The 24346-nt window shown below is 44.1% G+C and overlaps 1 protein-coding gene across 5 annotated transcripts in view; it reads left to right on the forward strand.

The window, feature by feature from the left end:
• MTM1 (myotubularin 1) overlaps nucleotides 1–24346 on the forward strand; it is a 96207-nt gene that overhangs the window by 39928 nt on the left and 31933 nt on the right. For 4 of the 5 annotated variants that reach the window (XM_059910995.1, XM_059910996.1, XM_059910992.1 and 1 more), the window contains exons 5-6: nucleotides 3361–3471; nucleotides 7692–7793. In XM_059910995.1, the coding sequence (XP_059766978.1) occupies nucleotides 3361–3471; nucleotides 7692–7793 (213 nt within the window). Of the gene's footprint in view, nucleotides 1–3360; nucleotides 3472–6760; nucleotides 6851–7691; nucleotides 7794–24346 lie in introns of those variants that run through there. The other variant, XM_059910997.1, reaches the window with a different exon arrangement.

Consider the following 24346-nt stretch of genomic DNA (forward strand, 5'->3'; position numbering starts at 1 on the left):
ATTTGCATTCTTGCTTCCATCTTGATATTAGGATATCAGACTTTCATTTATTGTCTACTCTATGTATTTTTAGGTACAAGTTTGATATTTAGGAGTACAGTTGAATTGATACTCGTAAATTTCAATATAATCTAAGCATAGTAACAGACTGCTTGATAGTATTTTATTATTATTATTATTTTTATTTATTTTTGGCTGCATTGGGTCTTCGTTGCTGCACGCGGGCTTTCTCTAGCTGTGGCGAGCGGGGGCTGCTCTTCGTTGCAGTATGCGGGCTTCTTATTGTGGTGGCTTCTCTTGTTGCAGAGCACGGGCTCTAGGCGTGCGGGCCTCAGTAGTTGCGGCATGCGGGCTCAGCAGTTGTGGCTCGTGGGCTCTAGAGCTCAGGCTCAGTAGTTGTGGCGCACGGGCTTAGTTGCTCCGCGGCATGTGGGATCCTCCTGGACCAGGACTCGAACCCGTGTCCCCTGCATTGGCAGGCAGATTCTTAACCACTGTGCCACCAGGGAAGCCTGATAGTATTTTTTTTAATATCTTTTTTTTTTTTTAATTTTGTCTGCACTGGGTCTTCACTGTGGCCTGCGGGCTTCTCTAGTTGTGGCATGTGGGCTCTAGAGCACGCGAGCTCAGTAGTTGCAGCACGCAGGCTTAGTTGCCCTGCAGCATGTGGGATCTTACCCAGGGATCAAACCAGGGATCAAACCTGCATCTCCTGCGTTGGAAGGTGGATTCTTAACCATTGGACCACCAGGGAAGTCCCTTGATAGTATATTTTTAATAACTAGATTATATTGAGAAGTAAATACATTATAATATTCAGCTACATATGTAGATGGTTACTAAGTAGTGTCTTTAATCTCTAAGCATTTGGAATTCAGTCATGGAGTGAGGGGTCTCACCGCATGGCGCCAGCTAAAAGATGCCTCCTTATAGGTACAAACAGAAAGCCCTGTAACTACTTGCTACAGCATACTGATCCACTATATTTGCAGAGCACAGTTATGTCTTTCACATACTAAGATAGTCTTTGCTATAATAATAATAATAATAATAACTTGCATTGTTATCTAGCTACCATGTACTGGGCACCATGATGCCAGTTACTTTAAGTCCATTATCTCTAATCATGCCTATTTTACAGGTAAATGTGGCTGAGAGGTACAGTAGCTTGCCAAAGTCATCCAGTTAATAAATGTCAGAACTCAGATTGGAAGCAATTTTGTCCAACTTTAGAGTTTGTGCTCTTTTCTCTTCACCACGATAGCCATACTCTCACACTTTTTAAACTTTATTTTGAAATAATTATGTACTCTCAAGAACTTGGAAAAATAGTTCAGAGAGTTCCTGGGTACCCATCACCCCGCTTCTCTAATAACTGCACTGCTTTGTCAAAACCAGGACATTGAATGGCACAGTATAGTTAACTAAGACTCTGTACTTGACTTTCACCAGTTTTTGCATGCACTCATTTTTGGCGTGTTTTTGCATACCGTTCAGTGACATCTGCTGCCATGTGTGAATTCATGTCACCACCACCACCAGTCAAAATATGCGACTCTTCTCTTGCTACAGAACTCCCTTTGTAGCCTTTATGCTCCCTTTATAGCCACGCCCTCCTTCCGTTCAGCCCCGGCAGCCGCTTCTGTGTTCTCCAGCTCTAAAACTTCGTCATTTCAAGAATGATATAAATGGAACCATACAGCACCTTTTGAGATTGGCTTTATCCACTCAGCATGATGCCCTTAAGATTCTTCCGGGTCGTTGCGGGTATCCATAGTTCATTCATTTTTGTGGCTGAGCAGTAGTATCCCATGGCATGGATACACCACAGTCTTATACTTTTTAAATTTCTAGAACACCCATGAGCTATATTTATATTTTGTGAAGAGATGCTTAGTTTGTTGTATTGTGTTTTAAAGAGAAGCATTTAAAGTAAAAGAATAAATTAACTTTATTTGTATTCCCCCCAGAGGACATCTTTTAAAGAACAAAAACTCAATAAGCAGCTTTTAAAATATTTGTTAGCAAAGTCATCTAACAGAGCATTAAAGAAGATATTGGCTTAAAAAATTTGTGTAGCCCTTTCTATCTCTGTCCATATGAATATATATTTTACATTATTGTCGTCACAGTGTATTTTGTATGCTGCTTTTTTGCACTTAAACTTATTTTTCCATGTACCATAATTATTTTAGTAGCTGCGTGCTTATTCCATCAAGTTGACTGACTAATTTTCTTCGCCCCAATGACCACCTCTGGCTCTATCGAGCATCTTCACGCATGTAGCTTTTCCTCCTGTTGCTCCACAGCTGTAAGATAAGGTCTTAGGAGTGCAATTATGGAGTCAAAGGGTAGGACCATTTTTATGGTTCTTTTGATATGTGTTCCCAGACCTTGGCTTGAATCTCAACCCTTCCCTGTAGTTACTAAGCCAGTTACCGAAGCTTTTTAAAGCTTTGGTTGCAACATCAGGAAATGGGAATACTTCACCTGTGTCCAGAATGGTTGTGAGGACGATACACGCAAAGGCCTTTTGTGGTACCCGGCACAGATGATGTATTCCGAACACAGCAGCTGCTGTTATCTTGGTGTGACGATCTCGGTACGACTTTACTGACGTTATTCCGTCCTTCGTGCCAGCAGCCCTCTGGACCCCTTGCGTCCAGCGTTGGGTAAGGAGCTATGGAGAAGCATTGTATGCCCTCAGGCCTTCTCCTTTGGGAAGAGCACCCATGCCTAAGATAGGCACCGCTTCCCGATGTTTGGCTTCCAGTGAGGGAATGCGGATGTGGAAGTTCACGGCAGTGAGACTTGAAGCAGGTGGTGTAACACCAGTCCGAACCGAGTGCTGCAGAACTGCAGAGGAGGGAGTGGTCAACTCTGTTTGATCTAATGGGAAGTGGGGCGTCGTTGGAGAATGTTAGTAGTTGGGAAAGTCAGATCATCCTAGGCAAAGGGAACACCGTGCACAGAGCCCCTAGGCCTGAGTGTAGACAAAATGTTTGGAGAATGGTGAAGGCATCTACTTAGTTGTAGCATAGAACGTTGTGGGACAGCAGCCCACAGAGACAGGTTGGGAGCAGCGTCCTGGGGCCCTCGAGTTGTGTACCTAGGAGTTCAGGCTTTATTCTGCAGGCAGTGCAGAATGGCGCACGTTTGGGGATGGATTTTGGTCGCATAACTGACTATTATCATGCTTGCTTTTTCATGTGTGATCGCTGTCATGTTTTTACTCATAAAAGGTGGTAAAAGGGCCAAGGTAAAAATGCCCCGAAAGCACATGGGTTTTTTAAAAATATGTTTTTGATGTTTTAATTGTACTGACAGAAATATTGACTTGTGTCTTTTTGTCCATTACAGGATTCTGCTCTAATACTTGATGTTCCTCTGGGTGTGATCTCAAGAATTGAAAAAATGGGAGGCGCCACAAGTAGAGGAGAGAATTCCTATGGGCTAGATATTACTTGTAAAGTAAGAGATTCAGTACTTTCTTACGGGAAAATAGGCACGTTAGCGTTGAATGATAAGTAAAAAGTGAATGTGGGTTTAAAAGAAAAATCAAAGACCCTTGTTTATCTGAGGCCCTGGTGTGGTTCTCCCTTCATGATCAAGCGTTCCAGAACCTCCTGGGGAAAGAGTTCCTATGAAAGGGACCTGCTGTCGTCCTTAAGTGTGAGAACCCGAGCCAGTCAATTGGTTTGCTTGACTGACTAGGAAGAAAAGTTCATAAATCACATTTCACACTTTTTTGTTTTTGCACAAGTCTGCTCCTGGTGTTCCTTCGTGTGATGTGTTTCCAGCCAGACACCTTCACATCGTAACAAGAAGGACAAATACATGAGATTTTTCCCTCTGTGAAGAGTCTGTGTTCTTACCTCTCACAGCCCCTCCCACTTTTGCTTAGATGGTGTTCAGAGATGGTGGCCTCCTGTTATGTTTCAGCATGGGGAACAGCAGAGATTTAGTGATAGTAATGTTCAGCCAGTTATAATAGTAATTGTTCATTGAGCATCTCTGTCGGTCCAAACAGGTACTAGGGGCTTTGCATTAAATCCTCAGGGCAGTCCTCTGAGACGGACAGTGGTGTCCCCATTGTATAGATGGGGAGCCTGAGGCTAAGAAGAGTTCGGTAACTTAGCTAAGATTACCCAACAGATGGCAAAGTTGGAATCCAAATCCGGTGAGATAATCATTTTGCAAACGACAGAATAAACCTTCTTGCAAGAAAACTTCCTTCTCAGATATTCTGTATCGGAAGATTACAGTGCCCAGTCCTAGAAAGAGCTAGAAGGGGTTTGGAGGTCATCTGTCCCAGTGGTTCCCACAGCTAAATATGCATGAAGGGAACCTGGGAAGCCCTCTTCGGGTTGACAAAGGTAAAGCTTTGGGTTCTACCCCAAATCCCCAGATAATCTCTGAAGGCTGGGTCCCAGAGGCTGGGACTCTTTCAAGTATCTGACCATCAATCTAGTGCAGGGGTCAGCAGACTTTTCCTGCCAAGGGCCAGAAAGCAAGTATTTTAGGCTTTGTGGGCCAGCAAGATCTCCGTCATATGTTCTTCTTTGCGTTTTGTTTTTTCTCAACCCTTTTAAAATATAAAAAACAATCTTAGCTTGAAGACCACACCAAGACTGACCTGGGCTGAAACTTGCTGACCCCTGGCCAATCCGAGTCCTTCATTCTGTGGATGGGAAATGAGGCATTTGCTCAACGGGCTTCCTTGCCTATGGGTCCCCGAGGAGCTGATGCAGGAGTCAGAATCCCACCCCAAGTCTCCTTTTCCTGGTCTTGTGCACTGTAATTTCTTAAAGCCCATCTCCTGTACTTTTGTTTGGATTATGAAGATGATACTTTTTTTGTCTCCAGTTTGTACAAGGTCAAGACTAGTACACTCTATCAGAAAGCAAAGGATTTTGTCACGATGAGACTTGAACTGAAATTCTCCTTCACTCCCCATCTTGGCTTGTTTTTGTTGGTTTTGGTTGAATCCAAGCTCCCTTAATGCCTTATCTATAATCCCAGCTACTGTCTACCCTTTTGGGCCTAGAAATGTGGGGATTTACTTTTAAGGAAGGTTTTGCATTTTGCATAAAAGAACCCATGGGAGGAGAGTGTTATATTACAGCACTCCAGGGAAAAGGAGGTTCTGATGATGTCAAAGTGACTTTCATTCTAAGCAAGTGGAAAAAAATCCTATTTGTTGCCTTATCAATGGGAAGAACTTGTATTTAAATGTTAATCCCCCCAAATTAATAACACAAAGCACACTCTTACCCTTTGACTGTTTTCTCTAAGAACAAAGGTCTTGGGAACAGCTGGGCAGGCATAATTCTCAAATGTTGCATATGTATGTTTCTTGGAATTAATGTCAAGCCCAGAGACAATGAATGGCCTAGAACAGTGTTGTAGCACAACCTTTTAACTCAGTTATCTCCCTGGAAACACGGATGTTGAGAGTCGAATTCCGTTTTCTCAGGAACAGACCTGAAGGTGACAGAAAGAGAATCTGCTGCAGTGGGACAGAGACTCGCCTCCTGTCTCCCGTAGGTCCCCTTTCATCTGCAGGTAGTAACCACAGTACAACTGTGCTGCTTCACCGAAACAAGAACGTAGAACCCCTACAAATTTGGCTCCACCAGGTCCGTACATGGGGATTTCTGCTTGCCAGTGGCAACTTGCACATGATGGATAGAAGTCCCAGTGGTTGTCATCTAGCAACCGAGGAGAAGGTAGCTCCGAATATATGAATTCTTACCCGCCAGGCCCCATGCCATCCCCTGCTGACAACTCAGAGCTTAAAAAAAAAAAAAAAGGCAGAGCCAAACCATCCCACCCGGGCTGTTGCAACAGGGGTGTGTTTACTCATTTGTTATCACGAGGCTTGGCTCAGCACCCAGTGCCCCAATTGCTAAACGCCAGGGGTCTGACTGCGAGATTCTTCTACCAAGAGGCTCTTTCCCAGGTGTCCTTCCCTGATGGGTCAGGCTCTAGGAGACCAGGTGCAACTTACGCCTCCGTATATGCTCATATTTCTGTTACAGATTTGGTGATCTGCCACCTGTGAGTCATTTGCCTTTTCCACTGCATTTTTCTTGTTGGCAAGACAAGGTAGTGATTCTTTCTGTCCTTTGATTACATCTGAATCAGATGGCCACACGAAGTCGCTTCAGTCACTTGTACTTTGGCACATCGAAAGTAGTGGTTTGAATCACTGATGGACCAGGATAAATATTTATCTAGAAATGGTCTAGTTTCTGGTTGAGTGGTTAAGAGCATGATGTTACAGAGTTATCATCGGAACCAAGGCTGGTCGGAAGAAAATCCTTCGTACGTCTGTGAGCCTTGGGGATACTCAGCTAGCCGGTGCTGTACTCGGGGTTCGTTGCAAATCCCTTGAAAGCACGTCTTCTGATTGAAATGATTTTTTTTCCTTCTACTTGACTAGTGCTTTGCATCATGAGACAACAACTGGTATCCCAGTGTTCTTGGAATATGTCGTGAATCAGTTTTTGGATGTTATTAAGTTACATGCTTTTAAAAAAGAAAGCATGGAATCCTGGCGCTGGCGAGGCCCAGTAGATGCCATCTGTATGCAGAGAGATCGGTTTTGGGTCGTTGATGAGGGGTCTGAGAGCCTGTTGCCTTACACTCCCTTCACTCCCCTTTGCATTTTGGGATGTGTATGGCAAGGCCTTTGCTGCTCCTACATGTTGAAGACTTAGGAAGCTTCAAGAATGCTGTTGAGATAACAAATGAAAAAGCACTTGGAAAAATATGAAGATGGTGACATCCGAGAGGGCAGGGGCTGGATCTGTCTCACTCCTGAGGTGTTGAAAGTGCAATGCAGAAGGTAACAGCCATCACTCAGCCACAGCACCATGAGTGATTTAAGAGACAACCTCAAAAACTGCCAGCTTCGAAAATAAGTTAGAATGTTATATCTTTTGCTGTGTAATACAAATTGATATTTAAGGGAGCTTATTTTATTTGAATTCAGTTTAAAAGAAGGTTTTCCTGCTTCTTAAAGAGATATGTATTGGAAACTATCCTTAAAGTCTGGTTTTGAGCATTAATTCTTAGTTCCTAGAAGCATAGTCACTCCTCCTATGGGGCACCTTAATGTGGTCTTTATAGAAGTCTGTGAAAGTAAAATTGTTTAGTAAAAAATGTATTACATTACTTGTATTAGAGCTTAAAATGCCAGTCATTTCCTAATTTTTAAAAGGGAGACTTTAAAGTTAAAAGCATGAGGGGAGAGGGAGAGAGCGTCTGTATTTTAAATGACATGTTTGACAATTTTGAAATGATATTTTATGGCAGATACACATTTGAAAAGTCCTAAGAATAAAATACCGTTTTATAATTAAAATACCTCGGAAACCAGTCAGAGTAGACAGACACAGACGTGATGCTCAAGGCAAGGTTTGATTTTTCTATCAAGTGAACTTTAGCTCTGTCTTCTCTTTAACACGAGTTGTCTTGTCTTGACAATCATGACTATGATGGGAATATTTTCAGGTGTTCTTAAACCGGATGTTTCAAAATATTGTACAAAACAAAGTAATTTTCTTAGTAGTCTAGATTTATTGCCCAATCAGGTAAGTCGATCTTCTACCTGAATAGAAGGTTTTTTGCTAACAAATGTGACTCGATTTGCAGACTGAACTGGCACGTTTCTCTTCTGCCCCCAGGACATGAGAAACCTGAGGTTCGCGCTGAAACAGGAGGGCCACAGCAGAAGAGATATGTTTGAGATCCTCACGAGATATGCCTTCCCCCTGGCCCACAGTCTGGTAAATTCCAGGGTTCTCCTCGGTGGCATCAGAGGGTTTCTGGGTGTCCCCTCCTTCCTCTCTGTGCTGCACTCCCCAGTGTGATGTGTGTACGAGGCTGTTTATTACAGAAGGTTGACCCGTTCCCCGAGGGAGCGGGCCTCTCCTCTGCCAGTCTGTGTGGGATGGCTCAGCCCAGGTGACTCCTGCCAGCCCCGAGCCTGCCCTCCACCTGGGCCAGCCCTCTTCCAAAGGCAGAAGGTGGCGAGGTGACCACAAGCATGTCAGTGTAGCACTGTGACGTCACATCCCAGAGCTCGTCGCCCTCTACTTGGGAACCAAGAGTGAGCCTAAGTGCCATTTAAGCCAATGTGCTTCTCAAATGCAGATTCGTGGCTTAGGTGCTGCAGGCCATCACTGGACAGGGGAGGTTTATTTATTTATTTTTAAGGGATGACACTTTAAATGTCATTTGATAGCATTTACTATATATTTGGCAGGACAGACTTATTATGCATTTAATTACTTACAACCTATGACTTAGTCCATAGCAAGTTTTGGGCTGTGTATACCTAGAACTTTTCCTTCCTATTTAGTAGACTGAGTAATCTCACTTTGTTTTACCACGGGACTGAAATAAAGCTTTCCACGCGTCTTGCTCTTCAAACCATCTTTCTTCATATTCTGCCTTGATCTTGCCACCTTTTTTTCTGTCCTCTTACCCCATCCTTCTCCTCTGCTTGACTTTGTTTTTTTGTTTTTTTTTGAAATGTAAATTTCAAAAGATTTATTGATTTTATTTTTGATAGTGTTCTTAGCATTTTCCCCAAATTGTTGTTTTAAAATCTTATTGAAGTATAGTTGGTTCATAGTGCTGTGTTAATTTCTGCCGTACAACGAAGTGACTCAACTATACATATATATATACTCTTTTTCGTATTCTTTTCCATTATGGTTTATCACAGACTCTCTGCTTGACTTTAAACAAATGTGGAAGCAGACATCTGCTAAGGGGAGAGCAGGGGAATAATTCTTTAAAGATAATTCTTTAAATAAATAAATAAATAAACGTATGCCATTATTTTAAGTATGGAGTAAATATGCCTCCAGCTAGACTGAAGGTGATGAAAGAGGTCATTAAATAGAAGAGCTGCTTTGTAATGGAGCTCTTCTTCCTATGCCTGTCTTTTATTTATCTATCTATCTATCTACCTGTTTATTTATTTATTTATTTTGGGGGCAATGAGGGCCTGAATTTTTTTCTAGCAAGACAAGGCTTCTCTCTTCCCAAATTTCATCAGCAGTTGTTTCCGTCAAAGGAAATTCATGGTTGATGGAAAGGACAATTACACAAAGACCGTGGTGGTCTAGAAGGATCTGGAGTACTAGTCATGGGTCATGTGTTGATTGTAGATTCAAATGTGATGCTTCCAGGAAATGCAATGATATCATAGAGTTGAATACATTCTTAGCCTTTTCTCAGTTTTTGATTAAATATGTGATTTAAAAGATATTTCAATATTAAAAATTTTTAACTATTAGGATAAAAAGAGTTTAATGGGAACACATCCTCAGAATTACCATGAAAGTGAGAATGTACATCTAATCCACGAAAATTCAGTGAGGGAATGGGTTATGTCTTGGGTTTTGCATATCTGGCCTTAAATGATCAGAGATTTAAAGATGGTTCACAGATCAGGGTTTGTTTATTTATTTATTTATTTTTGGCTGCGTTGGGTCTTCGTTGTTGTGCGTGGGCTTTCTCTAGTTGCAGCGAGCGGGGGCTACTCTTCATTGCAGTGCACAGGTTTCTCATTGTGGTGGCTTCTCTTGTTGTGGAGCACGGGCTCTAGGCCTGTAGGCTTCAGTAGTTGTGGCTCGCGGGCTCTAGAGCACAGGCTCAGTAGTTGCGGCGCACGGGCTTAGGTACTCCATGGCATGTGGGATCCTCCCGGACCAGGGCTCGAACCCGTGTCTCCTGCATTGGCAGGCAGATTCTTAACCACTGCGCCACCAACGAAGCCCCACGTAGCAGGTTTCTTCAAACCTCCTTCGAGCTCAGGCCCCAGTCTGTCTCCTACACAATCTTGCTCCATCAGTCATCCCCTTTCTCTGGTATCTTCTGTCTCCTTGAGAGTTTACTCCCCTAAAAAGAGGTCAAGTGTTGGACCAGCTTTCCTCTAAACTACTGTCCCATCTCTCACTTCAATCCAAACTTCTGGAAAGAATATTCTAGGCTGTCCACATCTCCGGTTCACTCATTCCTCCAGCCCATTCTAGTATCCAGTTTTATCGCAAGTACCTTCTTGGAACTCAGACCTCTTACTGGCCAAGTCTAGTGACTCACTTCAGTCTTCATTCGGTTTGATCTCCCCCCAGCATTCAATAATTTTGACCACCCTCTTCTTGAAAGTCTTGGTTTCTGTGTTTCTGTACCATCTTGACTGTTCCTTCCCAGTCTCCACTGCCTCTGTCTTTTCCTTAAAGGTAGACATCTTGGTGGTGGTTCCCTGTCAGCCCTCTTCTCATGTTACTCACTTTGACTTGATTATTTCATTTAATCCATAGCTTAAGCTGTCATTGCTGTATGGGTGATTTCTAAATCTAGCCCTGACATTTGGATGATCCTCAGTTGCTCAGATTCGAGAACTTGAAGTCAATTCCCCACCCCAATGAGGCATAAAACTTATTTATTTTATTGAAGTATAGTTGATTTACAATGTTATATTAGTTTCCGGTGTACAACATAGTGATTCAGTATTTTTACACATTATACTCCACTTAAAGTTATTATTATAAAATATTGGTTATATTCCCTGTGCTTTACATTACAACCTTGTGTCTTATGTACGAAGTCAACTTTCTCATTCCCCTGCCTTACTTCTCCTATAGCCGCATCAGTTCCAAATCCCATAGGTTTTGCTTATTAGTAACTCTCAAATATTTCTTCCCATTTCTACCTGTGCTTCCCAACTCACTTCCCTTCATTCAGTTTCCTTCCCTTCCAACTTATGCTACACAATGCTGTTGTCTTTTTTTTTTTTAGGTATGATCATATCACTCTATGTCCCACTCTCCACACACAAAAAATTCTCAGTGACTTCCCGTGGCTTATACCCTAGACTCCAACCACACAGGCCCACCCTGTGCTTCTCTGGTATGCATAGAACTTTCTCAACTCAGGGAAACTTTGGTTTCCCTGTCCCCTTTACCTGCGGTCCCCTCATCTCTTTAGAGCCTATCCACCATGTTGCTCAGTCCTAGGTCCTTTCCCATGCCATGTGCGTTCCCTGGTGGGAGTTCATCTTACCTCTCAACCTGTTAGACTTTGCAGGTCCCTCTACTAGAGCACTTATCTCCCTCAGTCTGCCTTATGTCATAATTATGTAGTAATTACCCATCCCCCTCCTATACTGTAAGCTTATCAAGGCAGGGATCAGGCTTTATCTCTCTAACCTCAGCATAATGACTTCTGCATGGCAGTTGTATAATGATGGCTTTTTTATTGAACACAGGTTTAGTAGAAAGTGAAGGAAAAATCCATTCTATGGAAACAGATGGGCTGGATTTCTGGATATTGTGGATCTAGTACCAGAGCATAGGATTCTGGGTTGCTGTCATTGGAGTGGTCCACAGAGGGTTTGATTTCTCAAGTCTATGGTGCTTTGCCTTATTTTTTGTGTCTGTGCTAGGAATCCCTACTTTTTTCTTTAGGAAGTCAGTAAAGTGAAAAACTGGAGAAAAAAATGGGAACTGAATTGCTCATACAAAGTTTTGGAAAATTACATTCTCAAAGTTTTAACCAGTAAAAGTCATCTTAAAAAAAAAAAACTAGTCACCAAAACAATACAAGATACAGATAAAAACAGATCAGCTAGTGACATGGCTCTTGGAATATTAGCCCCTGCTATTCCATTCAGTGTGTGCAGCTATTTCATCAGTTAGGTTCATTTCAGAGTAGTGTGTTGGGTGGTGTTGGGGAGCCATGAAGGCAGATGAGAAGTCGTAGTAGGATGAATGATACCTGCTCCCATTTGGGGATGTGACAGAAGTGATATGACAGATGTGTATGGTTCCAGTATAGGGCGGTTGATATTCAGTGCTGTAAGAGAAAGGCCGAGGAAGCCTTCTGGGGAGTCCCAGGGGGAAGGGAACAGGTCCAGCCTAGATTGGAAGAGCTTGCATGGAATCGATAGTATTTGTGTTGGGCCTTGGAAGGACGGTCATCGTTGCCAGTGGGCAAGGATGGCGGAGGAGGTGGCATTTCAGGCAGAGATAAGACCCTGACCCTCAGCATAAGGGAGAGAAACCTGGAAGTGTTGAGAGCTTACGAGGGTCGCCAGGGATGTTTGGCTGGAGTGTGGCGGGGAGGAGGAAAGCTGGGCGCGTCTGGTGGACGGCCCTGCTGGAGTCAGGCGCTTGTACCCTGGGAAGTAGCAGAGACTTACTGAAGGTTTTGAAGTAAGTGATGGGACTGAATACAACGTCACGAAGAACAGATAGGAGAGGAGAGCTCATGAAGCTGGGAGGGGAGTCAGAGGGAGGGCCAGGCGAGACGGTGGTGGTGATGCGGGCGGAGACCACACGCTTGGGCGGTAGTTTGATCCCGGAGAACAGGGAGAAGGCTGAATCATCCTTCCTTCTGCGGTCTGCGGCCCGAGTGATGACAGAGCAGGGAAGTGAGAAAAGGATTTCGTTTGGGGAAGCAGGTGGAAGAGGGGGCGAGGAGGGAGGAATGGGGAGTTCTGTTTTGTTTGCAGGGCAGTTGGCATCTTTTGACAGAATTTCCGGCAGCAATTGCGGGCCTGCCCCTCAGAAGAGAGTTCAGAGGTGTAGATCTAGAATCGTGGTTCTCAATCTGTTTGGAGTCATGGATTCCTTTGGTGATACGGTGTAAATTAGGGTGTCTCATCCCCTGAAAGATGTGCTATGTGCAAAACTTGACATACAATTTGAGGGGACTTGCAGCCCCTCGGAAGCTCACCTGTGGGTCCCAGGTGAGGAGCCCTGGGTGTAACAGAGGAGCCAGCAAGGTGAATGAGGATGCTTAGAGAGGTGAGGGGAGAGCCTGCAGGGTGGGGTCTGCAGAGGCCGAAGGCAGACAGAGGCCTGAGAAGGTAGTGATGGGTGTGTGAGGCTGCGGGGACAGAGAGGAGGCTCAGGAAGAGTCCTTTACATTCGATGATTACCAGTTCCTTGGGGGCTGGACGCGCTAGCTGTGGACTGCTTGAAGCTGGGACCTTCTTTCCTCATCTTGTTCCCCAGCGCCGAGTTCAGTGCCTGGCATACACTTATTGAACTTTTTTGAATCACAGAGGATGGTCTGGGTAGAGGGGACCAGAGCCAGTTGGTAGAGGTTTAAAGAGAGAGTAGGTGGTATTTAAAAACAAAAATAGTGGTAGCGGCCAGGTTGAGGGAAGACGTGTTTCCCTGAGAATCCGAAAAAGGTGAATGAAGATTTGTGGGCAAGAGAGAGAAGGGTTCCTTTCCTGAGCGGGATCCTGGGGAAGGCAGAGGGGGATGGGATTAAGGCCAATTTGTAGGGCAGTTTGGGAAAGGAGAAGGGACAATTATTCCTCTGAGACAGGAGGGGAAGAAAAGTTTCCAAACTGCCACTGTGGGGAATGCGAGAGTGTGCCAGAAAGGGATTTCCTGGAAGCGTAATCTAAGCCTGATTGCATTCAACAATACAGAGGGCCCCTGCTTGAAAAATATCACTTTGTTAATATTATTGAAACTGTTAGAGCAGCTGCAGATTATCTCAGTGATTGTTATTGGCATTGGAAGCCAGAAGTAAACTTGCTGTTGCCTCCTGAAATGGTGTCTGGAGGCCAAGAGAGCTGGGTTCTAAATCCAGCCATGGGGTGAGCGGTGTGTGAGTGAGCTTTTTTCTTTCGCACCAGCCCCGGCTCTCTTGCCTCCTTCCCCATTAGTATTTTCACCACTCAGTGTGTTCAGTTGGAGACTTAAACTTTGAACTGAACTTGAATTAAACTTAGCCACACACAGTGGACCCCAAACCATTACCTTGATTGTTTCTATATTATGTCAATCCATTAAGACTTGAAAATTATTTAGATTACATTTTCTATTTCCACCAAAGCATTTATTTTCTTGTTTTATTTTTGCTTTGCTTTTCAAACAGTAGAAATTGTATGCCATTTTCTCAACTGCATTGTAACTCAATACTAAGTAAATGCTACATTTTTATGATAAGAAATGTGGCAATGCCTCTGATATGATGGTAATTTTTTTTTAAAAGCAGGAACAAAAATTGTGTACATATGAACAGAGCCTGATAGCGCTACAGAAAAATAAAGAGTTTAATTGTTGGAGTGGTATGTTCAATGCCAAAGTTCCTCTTTCATTGATTTCCTTTACTGTTTTTGCTCAGTCTTTACTCAGACGGGATAGTCAGAGATAATTCAAATTTTAGATGGGAGTTTTTTTTTAAACTCTGAATCCCATTGTATTATTGAGTCGTGAAATCAGTTGACTAGGTTGTAACCAGCATTTTTTAATGAAATAGAAAACATTAAGAGCATAACACATAATATAGATAAGTATGGTTTCATGAAAGATTTCTTTCGGTTATCCGTGTGTGTGTGTGTGTGTGTGTGTGTGTGTGTGTGTGTATGTGTGTCTGGGTCATGGTGTAAAGTGTATGGCTTTCTGTTAATCATAGTCTAGAAAGTTTGATGAACAGTCTTTTAGATAATGGTAGAATATGTAGAATAAAATGCATTTTAAGTTAATTTAGGCACCAATACAGTCACTTAAATCTATCTTTACAGCTATAGGCCTGCGTGGATTTTCTTGACTTTTGTTTAAGTGAAGGGCTTGAGTGTATGACTAAACTCATGGCCTGTAGACTCACATAAGGGAAACGTAGCGCTTGAAGAAACGGAGCCGGAGACCTGGCTGCCAGGCTCCCGGCGGCCCAGACCCTGCTTGGCGACTTTGAAAATCATGTAATATTTCTGTGCTTCAGCATTCTCATTTGTAATGGGGATAATAACACTCTCTGCTTCACAGGGGTTTTGTGAGGATTAAACGGAAAGTGCTCACAAAAGTGCGTGGCACGCAGTAAGTGCCCAATAAATGTCAGCGCTTCTGTTCTTAGCGCCCCATTTTTCCCAGCAGGTGCAGAGAGTAAGGATGATTACCACAACCCAGTCTTCCCAAGAATGTGAGTAAAGTAATTGTGATCATATGTGGGACACTTAGAGCCCTTTAAAAGAAAGATGCTCTACAGATAATGGTCCGTATTCTTATTAACAAACCATTGCCTGTACGTTGCTAAAGGATTAGTCGAAAGTCTTCAGTTTCAGAGCATTAAACCCAGAAAGCATCTTAAGTAGAAATGGGAAATACGGGCAGCGATGCTATGTAACACACAGAATTCTTCAGGAATTGTTTTCCCTTTCTTTTCTTTCCACCGGTGACTCTGCGTGCGGGGTAACGTAGCTCTCTCGGGATTCAGCTCTTCCGCATTGCAGTGTTTCCTACTTTTTGTTATTCTGTGAGCTAATCGGCAGTCATAGGATTTCAAAGTTTTCTGGTATTTGTTTGTTTTGATAAATTTGACCATCTTATGGGCGGTGGAGATGGACACAGGAGAGAAGACCCGCTGGCTCTAATCTCGAGAGAAGCCACAGGCTCGCAAGGCCTTTCTGTGGCGATCGGCGAGCAGGGCCCTTCCCTTTTCCCCGGGCTTCACTGAACCCCGTCACGCCCTGCCGTGTGGCATAAGCAGTGCCGTTTCCCCTGTGCCCTCTCTGGCTCTACTCCCATGGCGCTTGCCTACAGAAATAATTCCATAAAGGTTACTACACTGGGCTATGGGGCTGTGCATCTTTTCTGACCATTTGAATGAGGCGTATAAATGACCCTACGAAGAGAAAATGAACAGCATAGGGTACTTTTTCCTGTGCCTTCGGTTTTCAGTTCAGAAGGCGGGGACATTTTTATAAATTGCTTTGAGATTGTAAACCAGACTGAAATGGAGCAGACTCTTACCTTCTAGGCCGATTACAGAATTAACAGCTAAAAGCAAAAAACTCATTTTCAGCTGGGAATTGAACGAGAAGCCACACTTCTCTGCCTGGATGCGGCCTGAGACTGAAGTGTGGCTTCGTTCTCCGTTTCCTTTTTTTTCTAGAATAAACGGTAAACTTGGCTAATTGAGGGTCTAATCATGCTTTTAAATCTCCTCCCTTCGTGCCTCCTCCAAGACTTGGCCCTCGGTTCTTTTTGTGTGGCTCTCTCTCCGCTGCCCTCTCCCCCCGGCCTCGGGACGTGCCGACCGTCCTCCCCGCACCCATCTCCAGGGACCGTGGTCCCGGCTGGACCACCCCTCGCGCTGCCTTCCATGCCCACAAGCACAGCGCTCACGGCCCGCCCGCACGTCCTGCCTTATTGCCCCACTGCCCGCCCTGCTACTTGGGAGGACTTGGCCTCTTCCACTGCACCAGCATTCAAAGGTTTTTAAAAAATATTGAGTAGCTGCAAGAGAATGTTTATAAAATGCCCATCAAATGCCCAGAGTCAGGATCTTCAGAGCAGCCCTTTGTCTCGGGGCTGCTATGTCTTCTACTTGCTTTACCCCCTCTCTCTTCAGCCGGGCCTGGCCTGCTGCCGTCTCGTCTTATCTGCTGGCTCACGGGGCCCAGTTTCTTGGGCTATTTTGTGATGATCTTGCCTGTGGACTCATTCCTTGGACCTTTATCTATGTATGGGAAGACTCCGAGGCTGGGATTGAAGGCAGTTTTACGTTTTCTTCTGCCAGGCATTTGGGGGGCACTCCCAACCTGGGACAGTCACAGATTAACTTCTCTGCTTGATGTTTTTCGGACCATCCAAGCTTTATGAGTTTTGGCTGCCTTGTGCTGCAGGCTCCATTACTCAGCACGGATCGTCTAGACAGGTAAGTTCCCTCGGAGTCTCAGGTGCTTGTTTCCTGTTCGTCCTCACCCTGAGGGCACAGTGTTATTGAAGGACGTTTCCAGTTTGACACCCATCTTGGCATCTTGGGGCAGGCCCGGGGTGTTACGTCCTCTCTCCTAGAGCCCAAGAGGCCACGAAAACCGGTCCTGCCCTGGGGGGAAAGCCGGCGTGCTCCTCTTGCTCTCTGTTCTGTTCGCAGTTTGGCTTGGGCTTCTGAGTATTTCTTCTTCCCTAGTTGACTCATAAATGCATTTTTAAAAAGGGTTTCTGTTTTATCCAGCGGTTTTAGATGTTGTCGGCAGAAGTCTCAATTAGAGGAACTAGACCATCATCCTGCCGGCCACCTACCTGTCCTGTTGCTTCTGAGGTCTTGATCTCCTGGGCTTCCTTTTCTTTTCTAGTTCCTCGGCTTCCTTCTGTCATCTAAATATGGGTTTTCTAGAGAAGTCCATCCTTCCCCTCCTCCTTGCTCCGTGCCATCCCCTCAGCTGTATTTCTCTCACTTTGACCAGCATTGCCTTCTTAGCTTCATGTTTCCCATTAGCTGCTCCATAACTTCAACTGATGCCTAAACCTTTGTTTAAAATTAATCTCTCATCTTTCCCTCAAGCCTCCTTTGAGCTCCCAGTTTCTCTAGTGCTGTCACTGCTTTCTCCACCTCTTCCTCCTCCTCCAAAATCAAGGTCGTTGTGAGATTTCCCTTTTCCATAACATTTACTGAATCCAGGGGATTCTTCCTCCCCAGCCCAACTTAGTTCAGGTTTCCATCTCTTCTTTTCTAAACTGTGGGGATGGTGCTTTTGCTGGTTTTCCTACTTCTGTTCTGTTTCCGATCCAACCCACTTCTACACGTGCCTCCTGTCAGGTCGCTGTCCCTGGGATGCAGCTCAGCTTATCTCATCCCTTCGCCTCCGAAACTTCAGCCATTCCTCCCTCCCTGTCAGTGTAAACGCAGACCTCTGTCTCCTCCACTGTGGGGCTGCATCTCTCCATGGTCTCCTGGTTTTCTACCTGTCTATGCTCTGGCTGCCAGACCGAGGTGTTTGCTGATGGCCACGTGTTTTCTGAGTTTGGCTCCCATTTGTGACTTTTTTGCCATCGTCGTCGTTACCCTGTCCAAAGTGGTCTTACCCTTCCAGGGGAGCTCACATGCCATCACCGCTCCTCCAGGCCCATCTGTCCAGAAGTAACCCTGGCATCCCCTGGCGCCCCATGGCACTTTATCTGTACCTCTCATGGCACTTACCGTTCTCCTCTTTACGTGAGCAGTAGTTGCGCTCTCCTCATCTCTTTCCTTCGGAGGATTTCTAACTCCTTAAAGACAGTGGTGGTGTCCTATCTTTTTCTCTACTTAATACCTTGTTCGTAAGTGGGCCCTCAGTAAATGTTTGTTAAGTGAATCTACTAATGGCAGTAGAGTGAATGAATAGGAGCTAGCAGCAACCAAGTGACCAATAAGAATATTCTGCTGTTTAGAAACTAGGGCATTTATGCAGCAAGCATTTATTGGGTTGGCCAAAAAGTTCATCCGGTTTTCTCCAAAAAGCCTTTCCATCTTACGGAAAAAGCTGGACGAACTTTTTGGCCAACCCAATACTTTAAACTTTTCAAAAATGGCTAATGTATGCCCGTGATTGAAAAGTCAGGAAGGGTAAAAGGACTGAATGTTTGTGTCCCCCCCCAAAATCATGTGCTGAAGCTCTAACCCTCAGTGCGATGGTATTTGGAGGTGGGGCCTTTGGGAGGTGATTAGCTTTAGATGTGGTCATGGGGGTGGAGCCCCACGATGGGATTAGTGCCCTTAAAAGAAGAGGAAGGCACCAGAACTCGCACTCTCCACCACGTGAGGTACAGCACGAAGGCCGTCTAGGAAGCGGATCTCACCAGAACCAGACCATGCTGGCTCCTTGACCTCAGACTTCTCAGCCTCCAGAACTGTGAGAAATAGTTTATTGTTCTAAGCCACACAGTCTGTGGTATCTTGTTATATTGTAGTAGGCCCAACAGTAAAAATAGTAAAAATAACTCCCTCCCAGCACCCTTCAGCCATGCCATTCCCCTCCTCACAGGCAACTAGTGATATTTAGGCATATGCAGGCAAGTTGTTATTTATATTCCTTCCTCCTTGGACCCTAATGGAGCATGCTACATATGCTCTTCCATACCTTGCTTTTTAAATTTACCAACACATATTGCCTACCAAATGGGCTTCTTCACTCTGTGAATGACTGCACAATATTCTGTTGACTGTATCATACTTTATTTAATCCTCTGTTGATGGATATTGACATCATTTCCAATCATTTGCTATTACACAAACTACTGCAATGGATAACCTAGCATAAACATCATTTTGTACGTGTTCATGTATGTTGTACGATAAATTCTTAGAAGTGGAATTACTGATATTGCCAAGTTCCCCTTTACGGAAGAGGTACTGGCTTTCACTCCCACGTGCAGTGTGTCAGAGTGCCTGTTTCCAGACATCCTCTCCAACTGTCTTAGTTTCCTATAGCTGCTGTAACAAATTATCACAAACGTAGTGACTTCTAAAAACATGAGTCTGTCTTCTTACAGTTCTGGAGTTCAGAAATCCAAAATGGGTCTCACGGGCTAAAATCAGGGTCTCAGCGTGGCTGTGTTCCTTCTGGAGGCTCTTGATTTTAGCCCGTGAGACCCATTTTTCAGCTTTTAGAAGCCACCGCGTTCCTTGGCTCATGGCCTCTCCCTCCGTCTTCAGAGCCTATCTTAAAGTCAGCCGATTAGAAATCTTAATTCCACCTGCAACCTAATTCCTCTTTGCTGTGTAGGATAACATAACACAGGTCCCAGGGATTAGGACATGGACATCTTTGGGGGACCGTTATTCTGCCTACCACACCAATCCAGTATACCTTCTAATTTTTTGATCTTTGCTAATCTAATAGGTGAAAATGTAGATTCCTAGTTTTATTTTGTATTTATCCTATTTGAGTGAAATTGGTTATCTTTTGGTTTGAGCTATTTGTATTTCTGTTTCTTCATTCTCTTTGTCTTCTGCCCATTTTCTTTTGGGATTTTGGTCTTTTTTGTTGTTGTTAGTTGTAGGAACTCTTTATGAGTTGTAAATATTTTTCCCATTTATCTTTTGACTTTTCTTATGGTGGCTTTTGCTGTGGAGAATTTTAAAAATACTTATTTGGTAGAATTTATTGATTTTGTGTGTGTGTGTTTGTGCGTGCGTGTGTGTGTGTGAGAGAGAGATGGGAGTCCCTAAGCCCACTCCCAAGTTCAGATTCCTTAGGAGAATTCACAGGACTCAACATATAGTCATACTCACAAGTATGATTTAATACAGCAAAGGGATACAGAGCAAAAGCAGCAAAAGGAAAAGGTGCGTGGGGCGATGTCGGGGGGAAACCAGGACACACTTAAATCCTATAGTAGCAAGTTGTGACAACCCACGGGAAATGTTACCAACCAGGGGGCTGGTCACGTGGACAACCTCTGCCTAGCACATACCAAACTTCCAGAGTCCCAGGAGGAAGGCAGGGGTTCGACTTAAAGCACGTTGTTGGTATAAACATTTTAGGTGCCGTAAACTTAAACTCTTATCAGTTAAGGAGTGGTGGGCACTCTCCCAAAATCCAGGTTCCCCGATGCCAGCCAGGGGCCAACCATGCCACAGGCCTCTGTAAGGACAGCAGTCTCAGACCTGCTAGGTTAACTCTTTTCTGCACACTTCTCTTTTATAGCTTCTGGGTTTTACATCCCAGGTAGGAAGGTCTTCCCCACTCAGAGTTATAAAAGAATTATCCCATGTTCCTCTAATACTTTAATTTCCTTTTAAACATGTAAATGTTTGAGCAGTTTGGAGTTTATCCGGGGTTGCCTTGTAAGATAAGGATCCAACTCTTTCTCCCCCTTTTATTGCAACATCATTTGAAGACCAATCCACTGGTTTGAAATACCACCTTTACCACACACCAAATTCCTCTCTCTATTTGGTCTTATTTCTGAATGTTTCATTTCACGCATCAATCACTCTTCATGCACCAGTAACAGTCTTGTGACTATCAAGGCTTTGTAAGATGTAATGTCTGGTAGGGCAAGCCCCTTTTTGTTCCTTCTCTTTTTCATTCCTTTCATCCCTAGTCTTGGTCAGCAGACATTTAGACGATGCCTACATTACAGCCGCGCGCTGGGGCTGGAGCTGATACCACTCCCTGTCCCCAGGGAGCACAGTTTTCCTGGGTGATGTGGACGAACAAATGCATACGATACAGATACAGATACACAGGGTGTCAGGAGAGGGGAAAGTCAGGGGGTTGGTGTCGGGGAGGGCTTCCTAGAGGGGGCCAATCCTGAAAGATGAGCGTGCTGGGACAGTATGTGCAGGTGTCCAGGGGCTGGACACAGGCTGACCCCACATGCGGATTAGAGTCCGGGAGTTGGTGTCCGTGTGAGGGTGGCAGGGAGAGATGGCACTGGAGGGGAAGGCGGGGCCAAAGCTTGCAGAGCCTAATGTGCCTCACCAAGAAGCTTCGTTTTTTATTTGAAGGTGAGGGGAGCCGTTAAAGGGGTTTAGGCAGGAAAGTGACATGATTAGATTTCTGTTTCAAAAAGATTCCTTTGTTGATTGACTGGTTATAGTTATGAGGGGGGATGGGATGATAAAGAAGGAAGAACCCAGCCTGGATAAACAGGTCGATGGTGGGACCAGTGGTCAAGATGGGGAACATAGGAGGGGAGTGAGGCAGAGAGGGCAAGTTCCATTTTGGCTGTGCTGAGTTGCAGGTGTCTGTGGGACAACCAGGTATGGGTATCTGGGGGGCCGGTGGCTACGAAGACCTGGAGTTCTGGCCTGGGGAGAGGTTTATTTGGTAGACTGGCTGTGATCATTGGCATTTTCATCGATGCGACCAAAATTGCCGGGAGAGAGAATTACAGTGAGAATCGGGGTGCAGTGGATGAACCCTGAGAAATGTCAGCCTTAAATGATTATGATTGTGGCCAAGTAGTAAAGAATGTCCTTTTTCTAAAATGCTTTCAAATGACATTTCAAATGTCCTTTTGTAGGTCCTTTCCTGAAAAAATGAATATGTACATTTATATATGAAGGTAAGGGTGACTCAAGAATATTAAAGGCATTTTCTCCAGGGAAAGTGGTAGAAATAGGACTAGGAGAATTCTTTATGCAAACAAAAATAGCAATGGTAATTCATGTGCAAGTTGCTTTTTGACCTATGAGACTTTTGTCAGATTTTTGGATGAAATTACTTTTGATGCAGTTGTATGAATTAACTATGTCAAGTCGTGTGAAAAGAGGCTGAAATCCCTATCTAGCGTGAAGCTGTTACTTAGAATTATAAACTCTGCCAAGTTTCAGCACCTCCTATGGTTCTTCCTTAAAATTTTAGACTTTTTCTCCTAACCTGAATGAAAGAGTTATTTTTCTTAGAGGAAGGGGTCTTGTTTCTTAAGTGTAATCTAAAAGATGAAAATGAGATAATTTTACATTGCTGCTTCCTTCAGTGGTAGATGGAAGCTTTGAAAAAGGCGAATGTCTTCAATTTCAGGAATCAAATTAGAAAAAAATGCTCACTTAGATTCCTGTTCAAACATTCCAAAATTCTATCAGGAAAGAGTTAGTGACCAGTTTCCTGCATTTTTAAGGCTAGGTCTTCAGAGATGTAGTAAATCGTGTCCACTGATGACCATGCCTTTGTGTGGTGGCAGCATCATTTGAAAGCACTATTGCATCTACATAGCTTATCAATTTATTTTCCTCAATACTGTGAAAATTGTTTTCTTCTATAACTGTCTCCCTATTGAATGATCTTTAATTTCTATAAATCTGACTCTCAAACATCCATTTCTGAGACACGACACTTTTGACAAGCCTTTGGGAGAAGAGGCTGTCCACGAGGGGCCGTCGTGAGATCAGGGAATCCTAATTCGGTGACAGACAGTTCTCCCTCCTCAAAGAAGGAAACTCATGAATCACTCATTATTTATAGATTCTACTCAGTAAGAATAAATCCAATCTAGATGTTTAAAGCAAGTCAGTGCATCTTTATATAAGTGCCATTTAAAAATAAGGGCTAATTAAGTGAAAGCTAAAATTTGCTGTCATTTCAGATGTTTGCTCCCACAAGACATAACAGTGATAAATGTAGCTAAGTTAAAAAGACAAGTTACATTCTCTTTGTCAGAGCTGTTTTTATCCCTAGTGTGAAATTGGAGATTTTCATCTCAACTTTGTCCTTTAACATTTTTCAAATGTTACATTGTGCTATTTTTAATCCTGGAAAAAATGCACACGATTGCTTTTTTTTTTTTTTTTTTTCCTCTCAAGTCTCCATGCATGGTATCTCTTGACTAGTAGGAATCTGAATTGGTGAAATGCCCAAATATTCATACAGAGCCAAATAAAGGAAGACCTGCTCACTTGAAGCCAGGGGTGAGCACTTGAGTGTGTCTGTTTCCTGATGTCGGTTTCCCAGCTTTGATGCTGGGCTCCGGTTATGCAAGATGCTCACACTGGGGAGGCTGGGTGAAGGGTGCATGGGCCTTCCCTGTACCTTACTCTGCAACTTCTCGTATATCTATAATTATTGCAAAATCACTTTAAAAAAGTAAAGCAGCCCCCCAAAGCTTGGCCACACAGAACCCTCAGGCAAGATTCCCACGTGTTCTGGAGTATTCCATGGCCCTTGAGGATCAGAGCATCACCCCCTGGAGGTTCTGGTTCAGCGGGGCGAGCTGGGGCACAGGCAGTGCCTGGCACGTTGGGGAAGTGCCCCCCACCCCAGGGTCCCGAGGCAGAGGCGAGGCAGGGCCCAGGCCCCCGGAGAAAGCCAGGAGGGCTTCTGGAAGTGCCCGCTGAACGCTGACCTTCAGCAAACCATCCTCTGCCCCGAGGCTTTGCTGAGCTGGGACTGAATCCTTCTCGGGTTCTGCACAGGCCGTGAAGCAAAATGGGTGCGGGGACGGGGTCACCGAGGGCACGTCATCACCCACTTGGCGAACCTGACTCCCTGCGTGCCCTCAGGAGGGAGAGTCTCTAGAAGCAGTTCCCTCTGTGGGACTTGTGTTTCCCAACCAGGGTCCCAACGGACCCAGGGGTGTCGTTAGGAACAACTGGAAAACATCAACCCGCGGATCAAGTTCTAAAAGACTCAAAGCCTTAAAAACTGCGAGTCTATAAGAAAATAAAGGACAGCCAAAAACCTCAAGACACGTAACCCGCTAACTTTAGGTTTTAACAATTTCCAGGCAAGAGCTGTAATTAGCCTTGTAACAAGTAACCACTTGTAGGGGATTTTGTACTTTTTAATAATGAGGTACAGATGAATGGGTTCTGTTGTCCTTGCTTTAATGCTTAGTAGTTTTAATTTTTTTGTAATAATCCACCTTTATGTTAGTCTATTGAGAGCTTGTGTTTTAAAAGTCTTGCTTTGTTCTCTTATCTGAATCTTTAAGGGAAATAAGGTAAAAATTGAAATATCTGGGAAGTAAGTCCTGTACATTCAACTTTAGAAACTGTCAGTGTTGGTTCTGGTAGAACGCTTGCTTCAATAGAGCCAAGGAGTTAATGACAACTTAGTGTTTACATTATGTTTTCCTTTAAAAACTAACAAGTAATG

Source organism: Balaenoptera ricei, chromosome X (genome assembly GCF_028023285.1).
Source record: "Balaenoptera ricei isolate mBalRic1 chromosome X, mBalRic1.hap2, whole genome shotgun sequence".
NCBI lineage: Eukaryota > Metazoa > Chordata > Mammalia > Artiodactyla > Balaenopteridae > Balaenoptera > Balaenoptera ricei.